Source organism: Microcebus murinus, chromosome 8 (assembly GCF_040939455.1).
Source record: "Microcebus murinus isolate Inina chromosome 8, M.murinus_Inina_mat1.0, whole genome shotgun sequence".
NCBI classification, from domain to species: Eukaryota; Metazoa; Chordata; class Mammalia; order Primates; family Cheirogaleidae; genus Microcebus; species Microcebus murinus.
The window spans coordinates 30,607,425-30,630,862 of record NC_134111.1 but is presented as its reverse complement, the minus strand read 5'-3'; the positions used below and the strand labels follow the sequence as shown (position 1 = coordinate 30,630,862).

The 23,438-nt window shown below is 34.7% G+C and overlaps 1 protein-coding gene across 1 annotated transcript in view; it reads right to left on the bottom strand.

The window, feature by feature from the left end:
* Positions 1-23,438, bottom strand: part of EPC2 (enhancer of polycomb 2) — a 119,827-nt gene that overhangs the window by 54,734 nt on the left and 41,655 nt on the right. The window contains exon 2 of the mRNA XM_012740105.2: positions 20,775-20,934. Coding sequence (XP_012595559.1) covers positions 20,775-20,934 — 160 coding nt within the window. The remainder of the gene's footprint in view (positions 1-20,774; positions 20,935-23,438) is intronic.

Here is a 23,438-nt window from a genome sequence, read left to right as displayed (position 1 = left end):
TTAGGTCTGAATTTGGCCACATAAATACCTTCTTGTTTTTTAAACTGACAAAAAACAAGAGCTATTCGCCAATATTCAGAACTGACCACAATAATTTGATTTACATTATTATTAAAAAGTACACGTCTGCTGTGACATGATAGTGTTCCTAAAAAAATCTTTTATATGTAAAATTGTGCACAAAAATAACAAGTGTATGGAAAATCTATATAATTTTATTATCAGAGTCCAAACAAACTGTAAATGCTATATTATATATGGGTATTAAATACCCATATATATTATATGGGTATGTAAGCCACTCAGAGTGGCTGGCTACTATCTCAATGGATACTAAAAATGGACAAAATAATAGAATGGAATCACTGGCCTGTGGGTGCTGAGACAACACAGAATGTAATGGAACACTGTGTTGGGGCTCTAGGAGAAAATGTAACCTGCTGCTAGCTGAGAGCTCTGAAGGACTGAGGTTGTGCCTCTGTGGTAAAGGAACCCTAGGTGCAGATAGTCATCTTTAATTTTCTTAATATAGAGTTGAATGGGCCCTTATATATGGGGCAACCAAATTAAAGCCTTTGCCCCTTCCCACTGAAGATTTTAATTCATTTCCTGCTATTCAACTCCCCTTAGTGAAGAAAAATCATAAAATAATCAGGACACCTTCCTGTAGCACTAACATCATTCCCCCTTTTACCAATTTTTACAAGAGACTGTATAACAATCCTGTATTACCGAGGACAAAACGAATAATTTTATTTGGAAAACCTGTTCTGATACTATTTTTCTTATCAAAGATCTTGAATGATACAAATTCTCTATGTTATAGCTTTTGGGGAAAATAAAGAAACATTGTTTATAATTTTTACGAATCAGTGAATTAAATGAGGGAAATGTATAAAAATATTTCACAGGCAATCATCTACATTATTATATAACATCTACATTACTATTCATGCCCAATTTGCTTCCAATGTGTTTTGGGGAAGGGGAGAGCAAGACAGGTTATTTTATTTTATATTTTTCATTGTGATAAAATACACATAAAATTTTGCCATTTTAACCATTTTTAAGCATATAATGTAATGGTACTAAGTAAGTTCACTATGCTGCAACCATCATCACATCACCATTCATCTCCAGAAGCACCTAAGGGTTTTATTCCATAATTTCCTACTATCATTTCTTGTTATGCTGTAAAAAATATGGAGATACTTAGTACTGTCCAGAAATAATACCTATTTCCTACAACATGTACCGCAGGAATAGTTGACAAAGTGAATCAAAAGATGTTTGAATTTAGTGGTAATTCAATTTTATCAAGTGCTCAGATAGAAAGTTAGAGGCAAATGAAAGAGGAATTCCTGTCCTAGAAGCCTCAGAGTCTCTCATTTTGAGGATGACAGTATTGACCTTTACTTGTAAACATACATACCTTGTGGTTATTAGGTTTAGAACATCATTTTTTCATCTTCCAACAAATTGTTATACTGTATCTTTTGAATTACATGACTATATCCAGTTTAGGTTTCCTCTGTCCTCTGATGTAGAGGAATAGCCTGTCTATATGTCACCCTCCTTTTGGTTACTTGCAGTATAGAGGTTTAACTTGGGCACATATTTCCAAATTTTAGTTCTTTGCAGCGACTTGTATCACTGCTGGATATTGTATGCTATTAAAGAGCACAATTCAATTTCCCTTTGAAAAGGAACAAACCCTTTTAAATTAAGCCTGGCAAGAATCCTTCATACTGCCTTTCTTCCCAGGTCCCAGGCAGAATGACAGCAAAGAGAAAGAAAAAGAAAGGCTTTCTGCCATCAGAAAAATAGTGATTAAAGAATACACTATCAACATTCACAGACATATCCATGGATCATATACATTACTCTTACATACTAAGAGATTTGAAAAATTCACTAGGAAGGAGACTGAATGTATACACTGATAGGCCCAAAAAAGATGTCTGAACTAAAGGAATAGGAACGCACCAGGCCATGGGTATATTTGTTCAGAAAATATAATTTATATGAAGATTTTCCAAAGAAGTTCTATACCCTGGTCATCTACGTGTATATCCTCACTTTTGAAAACGTGCAGGACAGGACAGCAGTTTATAAATCCGAAGACCAAGGACAGAGCTTTGCATTTTTTATTTCCACCCAGTGTAGAGTGGTGGACATCTTTCAAAACCATGGGTAAAATTAGGGTCATCAGTGTGCTCTACAATGCATCTAGTCTGCATCAAGATCCTAAAGAGAAACTGCACCGTGCTCATGCACAGCACATAATACCTAGCAACGGTACAAGCCCCACTCCACGCTACCCATGAATCACAAGGGACAAAGCTGACTCCTGAGTAAGATGAAATTTTAAGCAAAATGCAGTCAAAAAATTCAAAAGAAATATCATTAAGAATAAAAATGTCTGGAGAGGTACTTCCTCCTCTTGAGTAAAGAAATCTTCTTAAGAGCACTGCTTCAAAGTCTGGCCAGTATAACCAAGTGGCCAGGCAGACAGCTATGTTCTAGATAGCAAGAAGTTGGGGTTCCATATAAGGAAGACCAAGGCCCAGAGAGAGAGAGGTAGACCCTCTTTCCTCCCATCTTAGTTCATGTAGTAAACTTGTGAAAACAAACAAAAATCCATCATAGTCAACATGATAAAAACTGTTCAAATATCATAATAAAGTTATAAAAAAGGGGCGGAGGGGAATGGCTGGAAAATCCAGCTTGAATACTTCTAGTGAAGGAGGCAGACAGATGTAGTGTTTGACAGCTGTTTCTTACATTGAGTCAAAATATTCTGTATAGGCTTTCTTCTCTCACATCTCTTAACAAATGGATAAAGTGATATAAACAAGAAAACAGCAATTCCTGATTTTAAATGTTTTTTAAATCACCAAAATTACTCCATTTTTATTAGGGAACATTTTTTACCTAGAGTTACTTGTCATCTGGAAAGGAATAAAAGGAAATAAAGAGGCTGTAAACACTAAAGGCAGGAAGAATCCCTTATGAGCTCATTTTTTTCTGAAGAAAATTATTGAAGATCTATAATATACTAGATACTAGCAATAAAAAAAAAGGAAAGGGGATTCCCATAGTAAGTACTTCCTGAGTCTTAAAATTTTTTAATCTATGTGCAACTTGTCAAGAGGAAAACTAGAACAAACAAAGATATACTAGGAGATCCAGACTCCAATTAGCTTTACCTCAATTACACAGTAGTTACTCTTCTCTGGTAAACAGGTGGTAAAAATCTCAAAAATTAATAGTTCCTAAGAGTAGTCACAGACCAGAACTCAGATGTTCAATTAATCATAGAATTCCCTTTCCTCATATTGGTGGAAAAACATCAGGTGTGTGTGTGGGGGTAATTATATAACTAAATATGATTACTCAGGCAATATTTAGTAAAGCAAAGATCTTGGTGCCATAAAATAAAATTTGTATACTTCTCATTTTTAGAATGTTTTTTCTCACTCCTGGAATCCATTTTGAATTTTCTCTGTCTTTCAAATCTCCCACTGTGCTCCTCCTTCCCACCTTTTCTCCTTCTAGTATACCTAAGGGTAATAAAATATGTTACTCCCAAATATGCCACTTTGGTATAAAGATTATTTTGAGATACATGTGTTTAAAAAACAGCAGGTACAAGGACACACTCACATTCCCTTTTCTTCCTGAAGGCAGGAATAAAATTCTCATGTGAAAGATGTCTTACCCATACCAGAGGGGAAAAAACCATTCTTATCAACAGAAATAGGGATTTGAGGCAAAGAGAAATTGGTACAAACAGACTTTGTTAAAATAACTTCTATCTTTCTTTAGTCTCCCCATATAATTTAGTTACTTTTCCACAATTGTTACCCTTTTTTTTTTTGAGACAGAGTCTCGCTTTGTTGCTCAGACTAGAGTGAGTGCCCTGGCTTCAGCCTAGCTCACAGCAACCTCAAACTCCTGGGCTCAAGCAATCCTCCTGCCTCAGCCTCCCGAGTAGCTGGGACTACAGGCATGTGCCACCATGCCCAGCTAATTTTTTCTATATATATTAGTTGGCCAATTAATTTCTTTCTATTTATAGTAGAGACGGGGTCTCACTCTTGCTCAGGCTGATTGTGAACTCCTGGCCTGGAGCAATCCTCCTGCCTCTGTCTCCCAGAGTGCAAGGATTACAGGTGAGAGCCACCGCGCCAGGCTCACAATTGTTACTCTTTGTTCAACCTAGTTTACCAGCACTTGGGCTCATATAATTTTGGGACCTTCATTTTCCTATGGGGTAGATATAAAAATCTGTATGCTTTTCTCCTGTTCATCTGTTTTATGTCAATTTAATTTTCAGGCCCAGCTAGAGATCCTAAGAGGGAGCAGTAAAGTTTTGTTATACTACTACTAGTGAGGTCTTCTTTTAAAAAAAAAACAAAAAAACAAGTTAAGGTAAAAAATCAAACCATATTAGTTAATGTACATGTTAATAAGTATAATCAAAAGTCACATAATTTAGAGCTGGAAACACTTTATCTTACAGATCTGAAAATGGAAAGGTTAAGAACCTTGCCAAGATGAGCACAGGTTTCGGGGTCTTGACTCATAAAGCTCAATACTTTTCCCACTACATCACACAGAAGCTAAATTAAACCCTTCTAATTGTAACAGCAGTAAGGAAAAATTATTTCAGCTGTCAAAAGCAGCAGATATACATAAATCAAACAATTGAATCTTTAAATTTCTTAAATGTTTATTTTGGAAACTATCTGTCAATATCTAATCCCTTTAATTGTAGGCAACTAAATAAGACAGAAGCACAAGTATACCTTATTTCTAAAGGCTCTCCACTCTTCTAAGAGTGTCATTCACTTAAAAACTCACTGGTATATCTCCTCTTCCTACTCTGTATTTTCTTTCTCATATAATTTTTAAAAACTATGTTTATTGCTCCAGTGAATGCAGTAACAATCAACACTGTGCCTCCCCCCCAAGTGCTAGGATTATAGGCATGAGCCATCACACCCACACCCAAATCCACTTTCAAACAGAACAAATATTCAGAACCATATAAAGTTATATGCACATATATAAAAATGCACATTTAAAAACACATAGTTGAATAGTTTTATAAGTCTAGAATCAATAATGTTATTATATATCTATTATAACTCTGAGTTAAATGGAACCTAATGTACACTAAAATGGGCTCAGAGCAGGCAGACCTATTAACTATGAAGTAGTCTGAATAAACATCTTCTAGTGAGCCCATATACTTCTTAACCCCAAGGAAGTAAACAGATCTGACAAAGACTAAGAAGTCCCTTCTTCACACAAATATTAAGCTTTTAAACAGGCCGGGCGCGGTGGCTCATGCCTGTAATCCTAGCACTCTGAGAGGCTGAGGCGGGCGGATTGCTCAAGGTCAGGAGTTCGAAACCAGCCTAAGTGAGACCCCGTCTCTACTAAAAATAGAAAGAAATTTCTTGACCAATTAAAAATATATATACAAAAAAAAAAAATTAGCAGGGCATAGTGGTGCACGCCTGTTGTCCCTGCTACTCAGGAGGCTGAGGCAGTAGGATCACTTGAGCCCAGGAGTTTGAGGTTGCTGTGAGCTAGGCTGATGCCATGGCACTCACTCTAGCCTGAGCAACAAAGTGAGACTCTGTCTCAAAAAAAAAAAAAAGCTTTTAAACCACTGTTTCTCAAACTTTGGGATTCATCAGAATCATTCGGAGGGCTTGTTAAAACACAGAATGCTGGGCCTGAACACCAGTTTCTGACACAGAATTGGAGTGGGACTTATGAATTTGCATTTCTAAGAAGTTCCCAAGTGATATTGGACCACGTTTAGACAGCCACTGCTCTAAACCCCCAGTCTTTGCTCTAAATGATTACTTGTGCCTAATGTGAAATACATTGAACTTTAAAGGTTCCCAGGCTTCAAATAACTTGCAAACATGGCTGATGAAAAGCAAGTGTATCTCTGATTTCAGACCAACCCAAGCACCATTGCCTCATCTGCCTGGAGCTCTCCAAGGTTCTGATTTAGCCTCCAAGCTTAGCTTAGAGACGTATCAAGAAATCCTCAATGTTGATACATAGAACTCTTTCTTTTGATTCTCCCAGACTGCCTAGATTTATAAAATGTGGCCAGAGATCATATTCACAACCCCCACTTCTACCAATTTACAAATAAAGTGCAGAAAAGTTCAAAGCCACTTTCTACACGGTAATGTAGTGATCCAAGTCCATTGACTAATCTGATCTTTAAAAAAGCCCCAGGATTATAACATAATCAGGATTATTCCTAGTCTTTTTACTGGCTAGCCTGCTAACTACACTCCTCTTCCACTTTGAAAAACTCACTTTTTACATAAATAACAATTATTACTGGTCAAAATTAGTTGGAATGACAGCTGTAAGAACCTTGGGCTATAAGAATGAACAAGTGGATATTCTGAATCTTTCAGGTAAGGGATTTTCATCATTACAGAGGTAATAAAGCCTAACTACATTAGACAGGACCCAGGTGATAAAATGATTAAAAATGATAAAAAAGTCAGATGTGTAAAGATAAGGATCCTTTCATTCTCCCTCTAATTATGCTTTTTCTTAGTCTTTTCTCTCTTTCAGATTCTTCCCCCTCCATACCCCCCACTTCCCTGTTGCTTTCTAATAACCCAGTAGAAAACTGGGTGAGGGACAGTAACAGTTCATAAGATAAAATGCAAATGGCTCCTAAACATATGAAAAGATACTCCATCTTGCTAAATAAGAAATCCAAATTGAAACAATAGTGAAAGAAATCAGAATAATGTCTGGGGTTTAGTTAATAATAATGTACCAACATTATTTCTTAGTTTTGACAAAGGTGCCACAGTGATGCAAAATGATAACATTAGAGGAAACTAAAGCTGGTTGAAAGGTATATAGGAACTATCCATACTACCTTTGCTAACTCTTCCATAAATCTAAAATATTTTCAAAATAAAAACCTTATTAAACACACACACACATACACATTACACTGAGATATATCATTTTTCACCTATCAGACTAGCAAAATTCCAAAAAATAAAAGCAGTCTTTTGATCAGGGTGTAGGGAAACAAGTACTCTCTCACACTACTAGCGGAAGTACAAAATGGTGTAACTCCTATAAAGTGCTATTTGGTGACTTCTGTAACAGATATAACCACATCTTTACAAAATTCTGTTTGTTCATGGTTATTCACTAAAGCACTATTTGTAAGAACAAAAGACTGAAAACAACCCATTTGCTTTTTATAAGAACCTGGATGATAACCTAGCACACCCAAACAATAGACTGTTATGCAGTAGTAAAAAAAAAAAAAAAGAATGAAGACACACTATACATGACAATATAGGATAATTTCTAGGCTATATTTTTATGCACACAAAAAAGCAAAGTGTCAAAAAGTGCATATAGTATGCTAACTTTTGTGTAAGTTAAAGTATAAAAATACAAATTCCTATGTGCTTAAATTTGTATAATGAAACCCTAAAAGAACACATGAATTAATGGTTACTTATAAAGGAAAGAGTAGCTGGAGTGAAGGGTGGACAGGGATGAGTTTGTTTTCATATAATTTTTATTTTGGAATCATTTGAATGTATTATCTATTTTTAAATAAAATAATGTTCTTTTGTGAATCTAAAAACAATTTTGTGTTTTAAAAAAATATTCTGGGTCAGTAATCCCTATTTACCATCTAAGATTCTTCCACATTTTCTGTTCAAATCTCGTACCTTTCCTATTCACTATCAACAAGTATTGAATGAGGGCAAAATTTTTTATTTAGACATCTGTATTCAGGAAATACCTAGCTTAACCAGTATAAACTAATTTTAAAATAATATATACACAGGAAAAGAAACTGTATTAAGAATATCTAATAGTACAAAATAATAAGTATGCCATGGAAAGAGAACATAACTCCACAGACCACTAAATAGTTAGGAACTTGAAAAGTTAAATAGCAGTATTTTTTCCCAGCAGATTTGTTTTAATGTTAGCAAGGTACTGAAAAGGATATAAATTCAGTATGCAGAAGGTATCAGAAAGATTTGAAATAGTTTCAAAACAGCTGAAAAATTCAAGCTTATAAAACAAAAATTGGAGGGCAATGAATAATTTCCTTTGCCAAAGAGACTCTCTGCTGAAGATTTCACTAAAAGTTCTTTTCAAAAACCAGCTGTGTCAGAGATATAAAACATCACTTAAAAACACGCATTTTAAAACATATTTACAAAAGTACAGTGAGCAAAACTGTATGGTACCAGCATAAAGACAGACATATAGACCAACAGAACAGCAGAGAGCCCAGAAATAAACCCTCAAGTATAAGGTCAAATGACTGGCAAGGGTTCCATGATGGGAAAAGACAGTCTCTTCACCAAACGGTGCTGGGAAAACTGAATATCCACATGCAAAAGAATAAAGCTGGACACTTACCTTACACCATATATTAAAAAGTCAACATGGATTAAAGACCTAAACATAAATGACTTGAAATTATAAAACTCCTAGAAGAAAACATAGTAAGAAAGATTCATGACATTGGATTTGATGGTGATTTTTTTGGATATGATACCAAAGCACGGGTAACAAAGGAAAAACAGACAAATGATACTACGCCAAATTTTAAAACTCCTGTAGAGCAAAGGAAACAATTAACATCAAAAAAGCAACCTAAGGAATGGAAAAAATATTCACAAACTATGTATTAATATCCAGGATATATAAAGAGCTCCTAAAACTCAGGAACAAAAAACCAAACAAGCCAACATAAAAGATGGGCAAAGGATCCAAATAGACATTTCTTCAAAAAAGATATACAAATGGCCAGTATATAAAAAGATACTCGACATCAATAATTATCAGGGAAATGCAAATCAAAGCTGCAAAGAGGTATCATCCCCTACCTGTTATGATGGCCACTATCAAACAAACAGAAAATTACTCATGTTGGCAAGGATGTGGAGAAAATGGAACCCTTGTGCACTATTGGCAGGAATATAAAATTGTATAGCCCTTATGAACAACAGGATTACAGTTTCTCAAAAAATTTAAGATAGAACTACCATATGATCCAGCAATTCCACTTCTGGGTATATATCCAAAAGAAATAAAAACAAGATCTTGAAGAAAATGGGCACATCCATGTTCACTGCAACCTGAATATCCATGGATAGGATAAATGGATTAAGAAAATATGGCACATGCATACAATGAAATATTATCAGTCTTTAAAAAAGAAGGAAATCCTGTCATATGCTACAACATGGGTAAGTCTTGAGGACGTTACACTAAATGAAATAAGCCAGCCACGAAAAGATAAATATGACATAATTCCACTTATATGCGGTATCTAAAGTAGTCAAACATTTAAAAATGAAAAGTAGAATGGTAGTTGTCAGAGATGGGGTGGAGGAGGGGGCTGTTGTTCAATGGGTACATAGAGTTTCAGTTTTACGAGATGAAACAATTCTAGAGATCTGTTACATAATAATGTACATATATAGTTAATAATACTGTAAGGTGTACTTAAAATTTGTTAAAAGGGTAAATTTATGTTCTGTATTTTTGTACTCAAAAAATGTCAGTGGCATAAAGCACAAAAAGACTCAGAAGTAATTACGACTGAAAGAGAGAAAGAATAGAGAGGAAACATATATTATTAAATATTAACATATAGTAAATCAAAGAAAGAGGTATACAGGATTCTTTATACTATTCTTGCAATTTTTACATAAGCTAGAAATTAGGCCAAATTTTAAAAATTTAATTAAATCATGTCAAAATAAAAAGTAAAAGAAATGTTGAAGCATAACTTTCTCAGAACCTATCTCTTGTATTCTAATATAAAGCTAAGCCAGTTCTAACACAAAGGTATCTAATATAGCTGTTCTTAAAGATTAAATTTTATATTCCAGAAAATTAGAAAATTCGTGAATATTCCAATATTCAATTTGTTTAACACTATATACCAGGTACTACTAGAATAAGGTCAGATGAAGTAATCAAAGAGATGAAAAACATTTCCTGTCCCCAAGTATCTAATAAAATAATATAGTTAATTATAATATAAAATGATTAAGTACCTCAGGAAGAAGAGGTAGATTTGCACCTTCTCTTCAAAACAACCTATCTGACATTATAATTCTAGATCCTTCGGAAATGGTTCCACTTGTCAGTGGTAAGATTCCTGAATTCCCAATATAACATCTTGGCCAACAGTTCTGCTTCAATGTCATCACTGCCTAAAAATTCACTACCATAGGACTTCAGGTTTCCAGGGCAGCATACAAGGAACTTAGAAGTTGCCACTCTGTCTTAATAACATGTAAAAAGCTGAACAAACTGAAAAGTTAACGCTTTTATCTGTCTTAGAAGTGAGGTCTTACAGGGTAAACCCACTGCCCCCCAAACTAGAGAGACAGGTGAATACAGAGAATCACAACTTACTGGAGCAGAAACCTCACTGAGAACCAATGGGGAAGGAGAAGGAGGGTTGGAAAACCTAAACTGTAACTGACTCAGTATAGAGAAGTCTATGAGAGGAATAATGTCAGGCATCCCAGTCACTGAACAGCCCTTGGCCCTCACACTTCTGTGAGTTTCATCTTTAAGGCGCTCCACCAGGTTCTCACAGTGAATACTGGGGGGGGGGGGGGGGAAATCTCATTGTGCTTCAGGCAGGAGAAGAGGAAAGGTAAGCAACCTGAAATGTGCAAGAGCAGTCTGTTCTTAATAAAGCCTGCACTCTAGAGAAAATATCTTGCCAGAGCCCAATCTGCTGGGGTTTTAGCAGAACCTACCAGACCCAAGGAAAGGGAAAATGCAACTCCATTTGCCTCTAGTCTTTCATGTGGGGGAACAGAACTACCCAATTCTGGCTACCTCTAGCATCCTGTCCCACCCAAGTATGGGAGCTCTGCCTGAGAAGCACTGGTGAAGTTCACAGTCCCGACACAGGCTCACCAAAGATAAATATAACCATCAGACTATAAAACACTCTTCCTCCTCATACTGCTACATCATTAATGTCCTATTTACTGCTACATCATTAATGTCCTATTTACGTTGTTCCTTTTACCAAGTATATCATATCTACCTTATAAGGCATACTAAGAGGCAAATACACTCTAAAGAAATAAATGTAAGAACCAGAGTCAGAAAAGAAAGGAATGTTGTAGTACCTTTCCAACTAGGAGTTTCAAAAAACTATAATTAATACAGTTAAGGCTTTAATGGGAAAAGTAGACAACATGCAAGAACAGATGAATAATATAAGCAGAGAGATGGCAATTCTAAAAAATAAAAATAAAAAACCTGGAAAAAAAACAATATCCAAGAACTGTGGGACAACTCTAAAAATTGTAAACATGCATAATGAGAATATCAGAAGGAAAAGAGAGAAAGAAATAGAAGCAATATTTGAAGCAACAATAAATAAGACTTTCCCCAAATTAATGTCAGACACCAAACCACAGATTCATGAAGCTCGGAGAACACCAAGCAAGCTAGAAGCCAAAAAACTACACCTAGGCATATCATATTCAAACATCAGAGAATCAAAGATAAAGAAAAAATCTTGAAAAAAGTCAGAGGAAAAAAATGCCTTACCTACAAAAGAGCAAAGATAAGTTACATCAGATTTTCCTAGGAAATTATGCAAGCAAGACAACAGTGCAGTGAAATATTTAAAGTATTGACATAAAAAACCTACCAACCTAAAATTCTATACCCTGTAAAATTATCTGTCACAAGTGCAGGAAAAATAAAAACTTTCTCAGATAAACAAAAATTGAGGGAGTTTGTTGCCAGTAGACCTTCCTTACAAGAAATTATAAAGATAGTTCTTAGAGAGAGGGAAAATGATATGGGTCAGAAATTCAGATCTACAAAAATAAAAACAAAATAAAAAATTCAGGTCTACTCCAAAGAAATGAAGAGTATGTGGAGAATAAATTAATGAAGGTAAAATTAAAACTTTTATTTTTCTTATTCTTAATTATCTAACAGACAACAGTTTAATAGCACCAATGTATTCAACTGTGTATGCTTATGTACAGCATTTTACTTACACAGAAGCATACATATAAATATACAGTCACACATCACTTAATGACAGCGAAGTGTTCTAAGAAATGCATTGTAGGCTACACTAAATGTAAAAAATATATTTTTCTTTCTGCAATAATAAATTAACCTTAGCCTACTGTAACTTTTTTACTTTAAAAACTTTTAAACTCTTTTGTGATAATATTTAGCTTAAAACGTAATGTACAGCTATACAAAATATTTTCTTTATATTCTTATACTAAAGCGTTTTTCTATTTTTAAATTTTTTTTTTTTTACATTTCAATCTTTTTGTCAAAAACTAAGACACAAACACACATAGTCCATTGTGCCTACACAGGGTCAGGATCATCAATGTCTTCCACCTCCACATCTTGTCCCACCAGAAGGTATATAGGGGCAATAATACGCATGGAATTACCATCTCCTATGGTAACAGTAACTTCTTCTGGAATACTTTCCAAAGGACCTGGCTGAAGTTGTTTTGCAGCTTTTTTTTTTATAAGCAGGATACTCTAAATTAACTACATACACAAACCAGTAACAGTCATTTATCAAGTATTATGTACTATATATTCATAATTATTTGCGTTATACTTTTATACAACTGGCAGCACAGATTTGTTTACACCAGTAAAACCACAAATGTCAGTAATGTATTGTGTTAGTACATTCTAATGGCTAAAATGTCAGTAGGCAATAGGAATTTTTCAGTTCAACTATAACCTTATGGGACCAGCATCGTATATGCAGTCCATTGTTGACCAAAATGTCATTAAGCAGTGCATGACTGTGTGTGCATGTATGTGTATATATATAACATGGCAGCAATGATACAAGGAATAGAAGTGAGGAATTAGGAATATTTTGTTATTATAAGATATTTGTATGATCTATGAAGCAGTACAGAGTTATCTGCAAGTAGACTTGGATTAACTGTGAATGTATAATGTAAACTCTAGGGCAACCACTACAGAAAAACAAAAAAAGAAGTATCATTGATATGCTAAGAGAGTAACTGGAATCATAAAATTCTCAAAACCATAAAGAGCAGAAAAAGTGTAGAAAACAGAAACAAAGAACAAGGGCAACAAATAGAAAACATTAACAGGCATGGCAAACATTAAACATAAATATTAACCCAACTATTAATATATCAATAATCACTTTAAATGTCAATGGACTAAATATACTAATTAAAACACAGTGATATTCAGAGTGGAACAAAAACAAGACCCAACTTGTTGTCTACAAGAAACCCACTCTAAATATAATGACAACACACACACTAAAGAGATAGAGAAAGATATACCATGTTAATACCAATCAAAACAAAGCCAGAGTAGCCATAATCATTTCAGACAGAGCAGACTTCGCAGTAAGGAAAGTTATCAGTGATAAAGAGGCACATTACATAATGATAAATGAGTCAATATTCCAAGAAGACATAACAATCTTTTTTTTTTTTAACACTGAGCAGACACATGCAGACATAACAATCTTTGATGTGCATATGCCTAAATACAGAGCAATAAACTATGTGAGGCAAAAACTGATAGAACTACAAGAAAAAACAGATGAGTCCACTATTATAGTTGGAGACTTTTATATTCCACTATCAGAAATGGACAGATCCAGCAAGCAGAAATCAGTAAGCATACACTTAAACTGAACAGTACCAGTCAATTGATCTAATTGACATTTATAGAATACTGCATAAAACAAGAGCAGAATACACATTTTTCTCAAGATTCTGGCACATTCACCACAACAGACTATCTTCTGGGTCATAAAAACACCAAATCTGAGAAACTTAAAAATATTGTGGACTAAATGAAGATACAACTTATCAAAATTTATAAAATGCAGAGAAAGCAGTGCTTAGAAGAAAATTTGTAGCACTGAATGCATATATTAGGAAGAAGTAAAATCTAAAATCAATAATTCAAGCTTTCATTTTAGGAGACTACAGAAAGAAAATTAAATCCAATGTTAGCAGATGAGAAGAAATGAAAATTAGAGGAGAAATCAATAAAAGTGAAAATAGGAAAAGCAATACCAAAAAGAAAAGAAAAAGAAACCAAAAGATGGTTCTTTGAAAAGACCAATAAAATTGATAAGCCTCTAGCCAGGCTAAGACAAAAAGAGAGAAAGTGAATGAAACACAAGGTATGGGATGCTGACAGGAAGGGAAGTTGTGCGTGCAGGTATGTGTGCACATGTGTGAAGAGAAAAGAGACACATAGGAACTGTAATTTCTGCTTAATTTTGCTGTGAACCTAACACTGCTCTCAAAAATAAAGCTTATTACTTTTAAAAAATGATATATACACATTGATTATAGTTGCAAACAAAGACATTTGTGCAAAAAATGTATAGTCCCTCATGAAAATTATCAATTTCAATGAAATATATTAAAATTATAGTTTTTCAAATTTAGAAGACAAAAATCCTTTTCCAAGCCTCTAATCTTTTAAATTTAAAAAATTATATTTCCATAATGAATAAAAGCTAGAAGGAAAGAAATTCTATCTGAAACTTGATTAATTATGTATCTTTCCAAAGACACTACTTCTACAATGCCATTCAGCTTAGATTCCCAGTGATATTACTTCAAAAGAAACACTTACCTGAACATCTGGGAAATGTCTTCTAAAAAACCAGTTATGAAATCTCATTGCTTACCATAATAACATTAAGTTCTTTAATGGTCTTTAATGCATTGTGCTGTGATTTTACTCCAAGTGACTGCAAATTTCTCTCTTAACAGTGGGCATAAGCAAATGCACATAGGCTGAAGGTGAATTCTCTTTTCACTCAGACCTCTTTCATCTCTCCATCTCAGACTACCAAATGATTATTTTGCCTTTTCACAAAATACCTGGCATTACTTTAATGTCTAATATCTTTAGGCCTTGGAGGCTCCTCTTTCACCATGGATTAGTAACTACCCAAATACTGTTCTACCATTTCAGCCCCAGTACCCACACTTTATAGTTTTGCCCAAGGATAGGAGATAGTTATAACTTCTGCACCATCTGAGGGGAAGATCTTTAGAGTCATCTGATCTGAATGTGGGTTGCCTTCAGGGCCTGGCCTTGTTCACTGTCCCCGTAATCATCCCTCTAATTACTCCAACCAGGGATCCAAAATGTGTTCTCCATAAATCTGATACAATCTGCTTCTATACTTGCGGTACTGTTTTCCCAGTACTTACTTGCTACAATGTGTGATGTCATTTCATGGAATTTGTGCTCAATTTTATTTCTTAATACACATTCAGTGGCATTTTTACAAGAAAATTATGTTCCTGGAATGCATCCTTGTCACCAAGTTTTACTATTTAAAAAAACAATGCTCATCATTTGTTCTGGATCTTTTCCAACTCTTTCCAATCAAAACATGTTTGCCCTGACAAAGCAAAAGGCCAATTTGTTTAATGGAGAGAATATCAAAGGACATTCCAAGGATAATGAGACTGAACTTGGATGTTAGACCAGTATCTAGTTTATTCTTGCTAAAAAAAACCCTAATGGAATATACAGGTCCACTTGACACTGTTAAGTATAATTTTTTCTCTTTCTAATGTAGACTTGACAATAATCAGTTTTATCAGACTGAGGAGACAGCTTCAAGTATATTAATGTGTACAGCAGTATCCACACACAGACAAGTACTTTCCCAGGGCTTAAGATCCTGAAAGCACACACAAACAGTAGACTTCCCTTTCAGGAAGATCCTCTCCCTGCCTGACAGATTAACAAGTTACCCCAACTATCCTTTCCCCTGAACTCTCCTCTCTTTCAGTCCAGCAGGTGAGATGGTCTACTGATCTGTATTTGCAGGTGTAATGCACTGAGAAGGGAACGTGAACCTTCAATTCTAAACAAGAAACAAGAGTTCTGCTACCAGGACCCATTGAACTGAGTTCAAAACTGACACAAATTAACTTCAGAATACTTATAAAACAGTATCTCAAGTTCCTTCATGTTCTAAAATTCTGAGATACTTAATGTCAACTGTAAAATATTATCATATTAAATAAAAGGGGTAATGGGAGATCAAATAAATAACTTACTACAATGTAAACAAAGTTGTTTCTCTAAGAAGAAAAGCTTGGTTCCTGAAGTTAATGAAGTTACTGAACTACAAAAGGAATGAAAGAACTTCTGGGTTGAGGTGTCTAAAGTAAATGTGTTATAACATAAAATAGGTAGTATTTTTCTCTGCATGTGGTACACAAATGACTAGTGTGTAGAATCAGTATAAATGAGGAAGAGTCTGAATATCTTGGGTCATCAAAGACTATGGTGCCTTCAAGATGCTTCTAACCTGGTGAGAACACCCCAATGTGCTGTGATTAAATTTAAAGTTCCCCAGAATACCAATATGGGTGACTATGGAGAACTGGCAGTGTAAGGCTGTGGTCCCCAACCCCCAGACCGGCACCAGTCCATGGCCTATTAGGAGCTGGGCTACACAGCAGGAGGTGAGTGACTGGCAAGGGAAGCTTCATCTGTATTTAACAGCTGCTCCCCATCACCTGCATCACAGCCTGAGCTCCACCTCCTATCAGATCAGCGTCAGCATTAAGATTCTCATAGGAGACCAAACCCTACTGTAAACTATGCATGCGAGGAATCTAGGTTGCATGCTCCTTAGGAGAATCTGATGCCTAATGACCTGAGGTGGAGCTGAGGCAGTGATGGGGAGTGGCTGCAAATACAAATTATCATTAGCAGAGAGGTTTGACTGCACAGACACTATAATAAATCAATTGCTTCCAGATTCATATCAAAACCCTATCAGTGAGTGGCAAGTGAAAATGTAATAATAATAGAAATAAAGTGCACAATAAATGTAATGTGTATGAATCATCCTGAAACAACACTCCCCACCCCCCCTACCCCCACCAACCCCCGGCTGTGGAAAAATTGTGTTCCATGAAACTGGTCCCTGGTGCCAAAAAAGGTTGGGGACTACTGCTGTAAGGATAGGAAGGAATAAGAATGTTTATCCCATATCCATACCTGACTGGAGTCATTCATTCCCAACTCCTCTTAGCACTTTTTGCCCTAAAATGACATAATCGGTGAATAACAGAATTCACCTTTTAATTTCTAACTTGATGTTAGATGCCACACAACAGTTTTCTCAGTTTTACTATATATACTAATAATTTTAGCCTTCTATTTGATTCTGTGTACAATTTTGAGACCTACAATACTGATGTCTTAAAAATGCCATAGAGTATATGCTTTTATCTTCAACCATCAATTCATTCACTCTTTTATTTATTCAACAAATATTTAATTGCATACCTAACTACACTAGGCAGTAAAATTCAAAGAAAAAAAAGTCCCTGCTGTTAAGGACCTTTATAGCTTAGTGAGGCAACAAAGGGCAAACAATCACAACTGCAGGTGGTCACTGCCACAATAAACGTGACACAAGAGGGCTTGATATAAACAATGTCAAGAACAGTGCTGAAAGAAGTCAGGAAAAAGTTCCCAAAAGTAATCTTAGAGGCAAATTGTATTTTAACAGGTAGAGAATAAAAAGGGCTTTGTGAATACATGAGAAAATAAGGCATAAGTCAAACAGCTGCAAGGAGCTCATTATTATTGCAGCTTAAAGCATGAAGGGTTAGAGAAATTAGGAGGGGAAAAGTATATTGAGACTACAGTTTGGGACTGTACTGGGTAATAAAAATACTAAAGTGAATGAGATGGAGCTCCTGATCCTGAGAATCTTATAGTCTAAAGGAGGAAAAAGATCCTCAAACAGTTTATTTCAATAAGGTTGGTGTCATAATGGAAGAACACACAGGAAAATGTGGCTGGACAGGCACAAAGAAGGGCCTTATACATCATAAAAAGATCTTAAAATTTTGTCCTATGGGCAACAAAGTCACTGAAAAATTTTGAAATGGGTAGTAATCATAATAGCAGCAGTATGGATGATGGACTGGAAGGTATCAAGACTAAAGCGATAAGGAGATTTCTGCCAAAGCCCAGCCAATATGATGAGCCTCAATTAGGCCACCCTACTATGGCAATTATACAGTTTTTTTCCCCCACGCCAGGCAAAAGGGGATTCTTTCAAATCTATCATTAAAAGAAGAAAAGAAAAAAATCTAGAGTGATATCTCCTGAAATTCCTTCTATTTAAGGGCTTAGCAAGAAATTATGCAAAAAAGATTTTAAGCCTTCCCTGAAAAAAGTCAATAATAACATGAATTTACAATTTAGCACAAATAAACTTTAGTCCAATAACAGGCATGTGAGGAAATTATGGAATATCAATATTATGGAAAATTATATATATTAAAAATGACAGACTATAAAAACCTGAGAAACAAAATATGAATAAACAGAATAGAATATTTTATGTATAGTATATTGTATAGTATGTAGTATATGCTGACAGACTAAAAGAAAAAAATGAAAGTTAAAATAATTTTCCATTATTTTTATTCCATTTTTTACAATAATTGAATAAAATGAAATGAAAGAACCAACACAAAAATAATGGTTATTGTATTCAACTGGCCTGATACAGCTGAGTTACACCCAATTTTTGGTTCTTGGTTTCCAAAAACAGTTTTTACAAATGGTCCTGCTGTTTAGCTCCACCATTATTAAAATACAAAACAACTGATACTTTGGCCTAAGAGGGATCCTTAAAATTCCTATCATGAACAGCTGTCCCCTTCCTAACTGATACAAGGTAAAAGCAAACTTAACAAGCTAAATGAACTCAAAGTCAAAGAACACAGAGGAAACAAATCACATAAATAATTTTTGCATGTGTGTTTCTCTGGACTACTTCAGAGAAAAGCAGCTCTAGAAAATGGTTCTACCACCAAAGGGCTTTTTAGAAACCATTTTAAAACAATTCAGTCAATAAACACGTCATTTATTGAGCATATGACAAGCCAAGCACTTTACTCTGAAGATACCACAGAAAACACACCTCCTGCCCTCAAGGAGCTGACAGTCTAAAAGGAGAGAAAGAATGATTACAAATAATTGCAATAGAGTATGGTGAGTCCTCTAATAGAGGTATGTATAAGACACTATGATAAGCAAAGAAGAGAGGTAGAATGAGGTAGGATAATTTTCACAAGGAAGTTGAGTCTTAAATGAAAGGAAAGGAAAGATGACTTCAATAGCACATGCAAGGAAGTATGAAATAAGGCAAATGTGGATATTTTCAGAGTGAAGGGAAGAGCAAAAGGAAATGAGAATAAAGGAGAAGGCAGGGAACAAATCACAAAGGACCCTACATCCATACTAGAGAATCTGACTATTATTGAACACTATCAAATTGAAACTGCCATCAATTACAAGATGCACCAATACTACACAAAAAAGAAAAAACTTTACACTTGGATCTTAATATAAGTTTAATAGAACAGAATACTCTTGCATAAAGCTACATTACAAGGGGCTATACTCTCAGTATAAGATTAAAGAAATAAACCAGCGTGCAGAAAAAAACTTTATACTTCTCAACTTGCTCTTAGGTAGAAGGGGAGAAAAAAATCTCCCCGTGGGATTTAAACTCCAAGCAGGTCAACAGGCTGAATTAAATCTAATACTGTGGTTCAAAAACAAACAAATAAAACAAAACAAACAAGCAAAGACTAAGGTGGTCTCAGGTTGGCAGTATCCTCAAATGCCTGGCAGAAACAAATGCAAAGTTCTCTGTAGAAGAACAAGATTTTGGACCTGCACAACAGCAATTTAAGATGCAATCTCATTTCAAACATAAAAAAGGTGCATCTAAGAATCAATGAAAAAGTCTATGTTATAGTCATTCTTAAATCTGATGATGTTTCAAAATTACTTGAGGAAATTTTTAAAAATCCACACCACCAGGCTGTACCACCAAGAGATTCTCAGACAGGCAGGTACTTCAGGTAGGCCAGAAGTTGAGCCCTGGAATCTCTATTTTAATAAGCTACCCAATATTTTTTTTTTTATATACCAGACAAGACACCAAGACATTAGTATCTGTCTGCAGAATCAGCTGAAAACTCCTACTGTAGACAATAAAGAACAGCAGGATTTTAATCAAGAGCATAATTTGATCAGACTGACTATGTAGGAAAACTAATCCAGTGCAGACTGACTTTGTGGAGAGAAGATAGATAGAACAGCTAAGGATGAGAGACAAGAGGGCTGTAAATATAACAGAAGATTACTGAAATACTTTTAAGGATAGAGATGGTGATCATTTAAATAGTAACAGTGGGAGGAAAACAGAGTATTAAGGAGACAGAATTTTATAAAAGCTAGATGAACGTAGAGAGGTTGGATCTAATTCTGAAAAATTTCAGAAGTCTCATCTCTACTCCTAGGCATTAGGGCCACTGGGCCTTTAAAAGTAAATCTCATTTGGGTATGGAAAGCCACCACCTTTTAGCTGTGTAATAAAGTGTAAGTGCTATACAAAATACTATACTACATAAACATCAAATGTTCCAAATGCTACTAAAACTCAAAATGATCTCCAAGTTCAGACGTAAACATAAGAGAAATTTTATTCTTAATGTTTAACATTGCTATTCATCAGTGGGTATGGACTGAAAAATTAAAATCTCTTCGGGCAAAAGATTTTCACTGGTTGATCAATTTAAAATTACAAACAGAAAACAAAAAATTAACAAACTTACGCTGAATATGAATGAACTGTTTTGGCTGCTTAAACTCTCCTTTGTACAAGCGATTGTAATAGTTGACGTTGCTCTCTGCCTCAGGAACAGGAATGACCATGCTCTCTTTTTTTTCTCTAAACACTTGCTGTGCTGAAATAGCTCGCTGTAAATGATGTTCCTGGAAAACGTAAAGTAGGTAACATAAGTTGTTTTAATAATATTAACCAATGCATAATTCTATTAAAAAGTAATACTTTGTTTAATAATTGCAAAGCGCTTTTAAAACCAATTATAAATAGTTTCTTCACTGAAGACCTATAGAAATACTGCCATCACTCTCCCTTAATACTTGTGGCTCATACTGAAATCACCTTAGATTATTATAATTTTCAACAGTGGAATTTTTAAAAGTATATACATACTCACAAACTAGAACTTAAAATTTCAATAACAAGAAAACTGATCCCTTCCACTTCAGTCGTTCCACTTAAAAATAAAAAAAAAAAAAAAAAAAAAAAGAAAACTGATCCCTTGTTTGCTAAATTAATCGAAGTGTTTGTCATTACCAGACTAAGGAAAATATGCAAACTACAGGAAATGAATTTGTATCACAAATTTTAAGTATCTCTGCATTTATATGCTTGAAACTTAGTACAAAATTCTGAATAACTCAAAAAAAAGATAAGATTATGTCCAAGAAATTATATTACTATCAAGGCAGAAAATATTTTTTAATAAAGGTTAAAAGTTCCCATAAAATACATCCGGGTTCTAATCACTCTTCATTTTCATGACTTATTGCAATAGCCTTCTAAATGTTTTCCCTACTGTCCTCCCTTGCCCCAAAATGGCCCATTCCCAACAATGGAGCTTCAACTTTTGGAAGGTAAATTAGGTCTTGTCACTACCCCAAAGGATCCACATCATATTCAGAGCAACGGTTAAAATCACTTAATGAACTATGTATCTTTCTGACGTCATCTCTTACCTCTTCCATCCTTTACTCTAGCCACTCTGCTTCTTGCTATTCCTAAATAATCAAATGGCCTGTTTTCAAAAGTCTCATCATAGCAGAGGGGCCATTCATGACTTCCTTATCTAAAAGAGGACTCATCCTCCCCCTGCTTTATTTGTCTCCATTCCACTTTGCAACATCTGATCATCTGATGTACTGAAGACCTCATTTTTTATTCTTCTCCCTTAAACATAAAGTAAGCTCCAAGAGAGCAATGATTTTTGCGTCTTTTAATTTTGGTGCCTACTACAACGGCCAACACACAGAAGCTGCTCAATTGTTATTAACTGAATAAAGAAATACAATCTTTACTGGATTCCTACTATATGTGAGGCTATACAATATACCTACATATAAAGAAACTGAGGCATAAATACATATGGTAAGTTGTTCAAGGTCAAACAGCTCTAAGTGACAAAACAGAGATATGAATCCAGAATTTATGTATGCAAAGCCAAAATTCTTTTCTTTTCTTTTCTTTTTTTTTTTTGAGACAGAGTCTCACTGTGTTGCCCAGGCTAGAGTGCCATGGCGTCAGCCTTGCTCACAGCAACCTCAAACTCCTGGGCTCAAGTGATCCTCCTGCCTCAGCCTCCTGAGCAGCTGGAACTATAGGGATGTGCCACCATGCCCTGCTAATTTTTTCTATATATTTTTAGTTGACCAATTAATTTCTTTCTACTTTTAGTAGAGACAAGGTCTCGCTCTTGCTCAGGCTGGTTTCGAATTCCTGACCTTGAGTGATTCGCCCACCTCAGCCTCAAAATTCTTAATTCTATAATATTACACCAATATTTTCTTGAAGTTCTACAGAGTCTAAGAAATTAGAAGGTCTTAATTTCATTCAAGCCTTTAAGGGATGTGGAAAGTTACTATACAAAAAAAATTAATGCAATGATCCAAAAATAAATGTTTTCATGCAGCAGGATATAAATAAAATTAAACTGAAGGTCTATTACATGCAGAAGCACACAGATTAGTTTGGTTAAAAGCAATACTTTAAAAGGAAGGTAGGATGATGGAATAGGATAGATATTAAATAATGATGACAAAAGAATTATATTAATTTCATGATCTTCTGCCATTTATTATTAGTAAATCAAGCAGAGAGGTACAGGATATAAAAACAAAAGAGAAAGAAAAGAAACACAATATGAGGGAGGGGGAAAACAAGCTTCTATACTATAAACAAGTGAACAGTAAACCGCTACTTATTCTCACAAACAGCATCAAGTTTCATCAGATCCAAGCAAGTCATACCTGCTTACCCCCCAAATAATCATCTATACTACATCATAGTCAGCATCTCTTTAGCATTTTGTCAGACTAATTTAAATCAAGAAAGCACAAGCATCTTCATGAAAAATGCCTTGAAATTTAAATGTAAGAATAGAAGTTTAGGAAAATCTAAGTAAACTTTTTTAAAAATGCATAAAATGTAGCATGAGAAGGAAGAGGGACTTGCCTACCAAAAATTATAAAATATTTATAAAGCCAGAGTAATAAAAAAGTATATAAAAAATAGTTTAAACGTATGTATTTCAAAAACACTATATAAAAATTACTATTGTATAACAAGCACTTTAAAAATCTTAATTTATTTAAACCTCATAACAACCTTGTAGGGTATATCGCATTATTTCCATTTTATAAATGAAGACACTGAG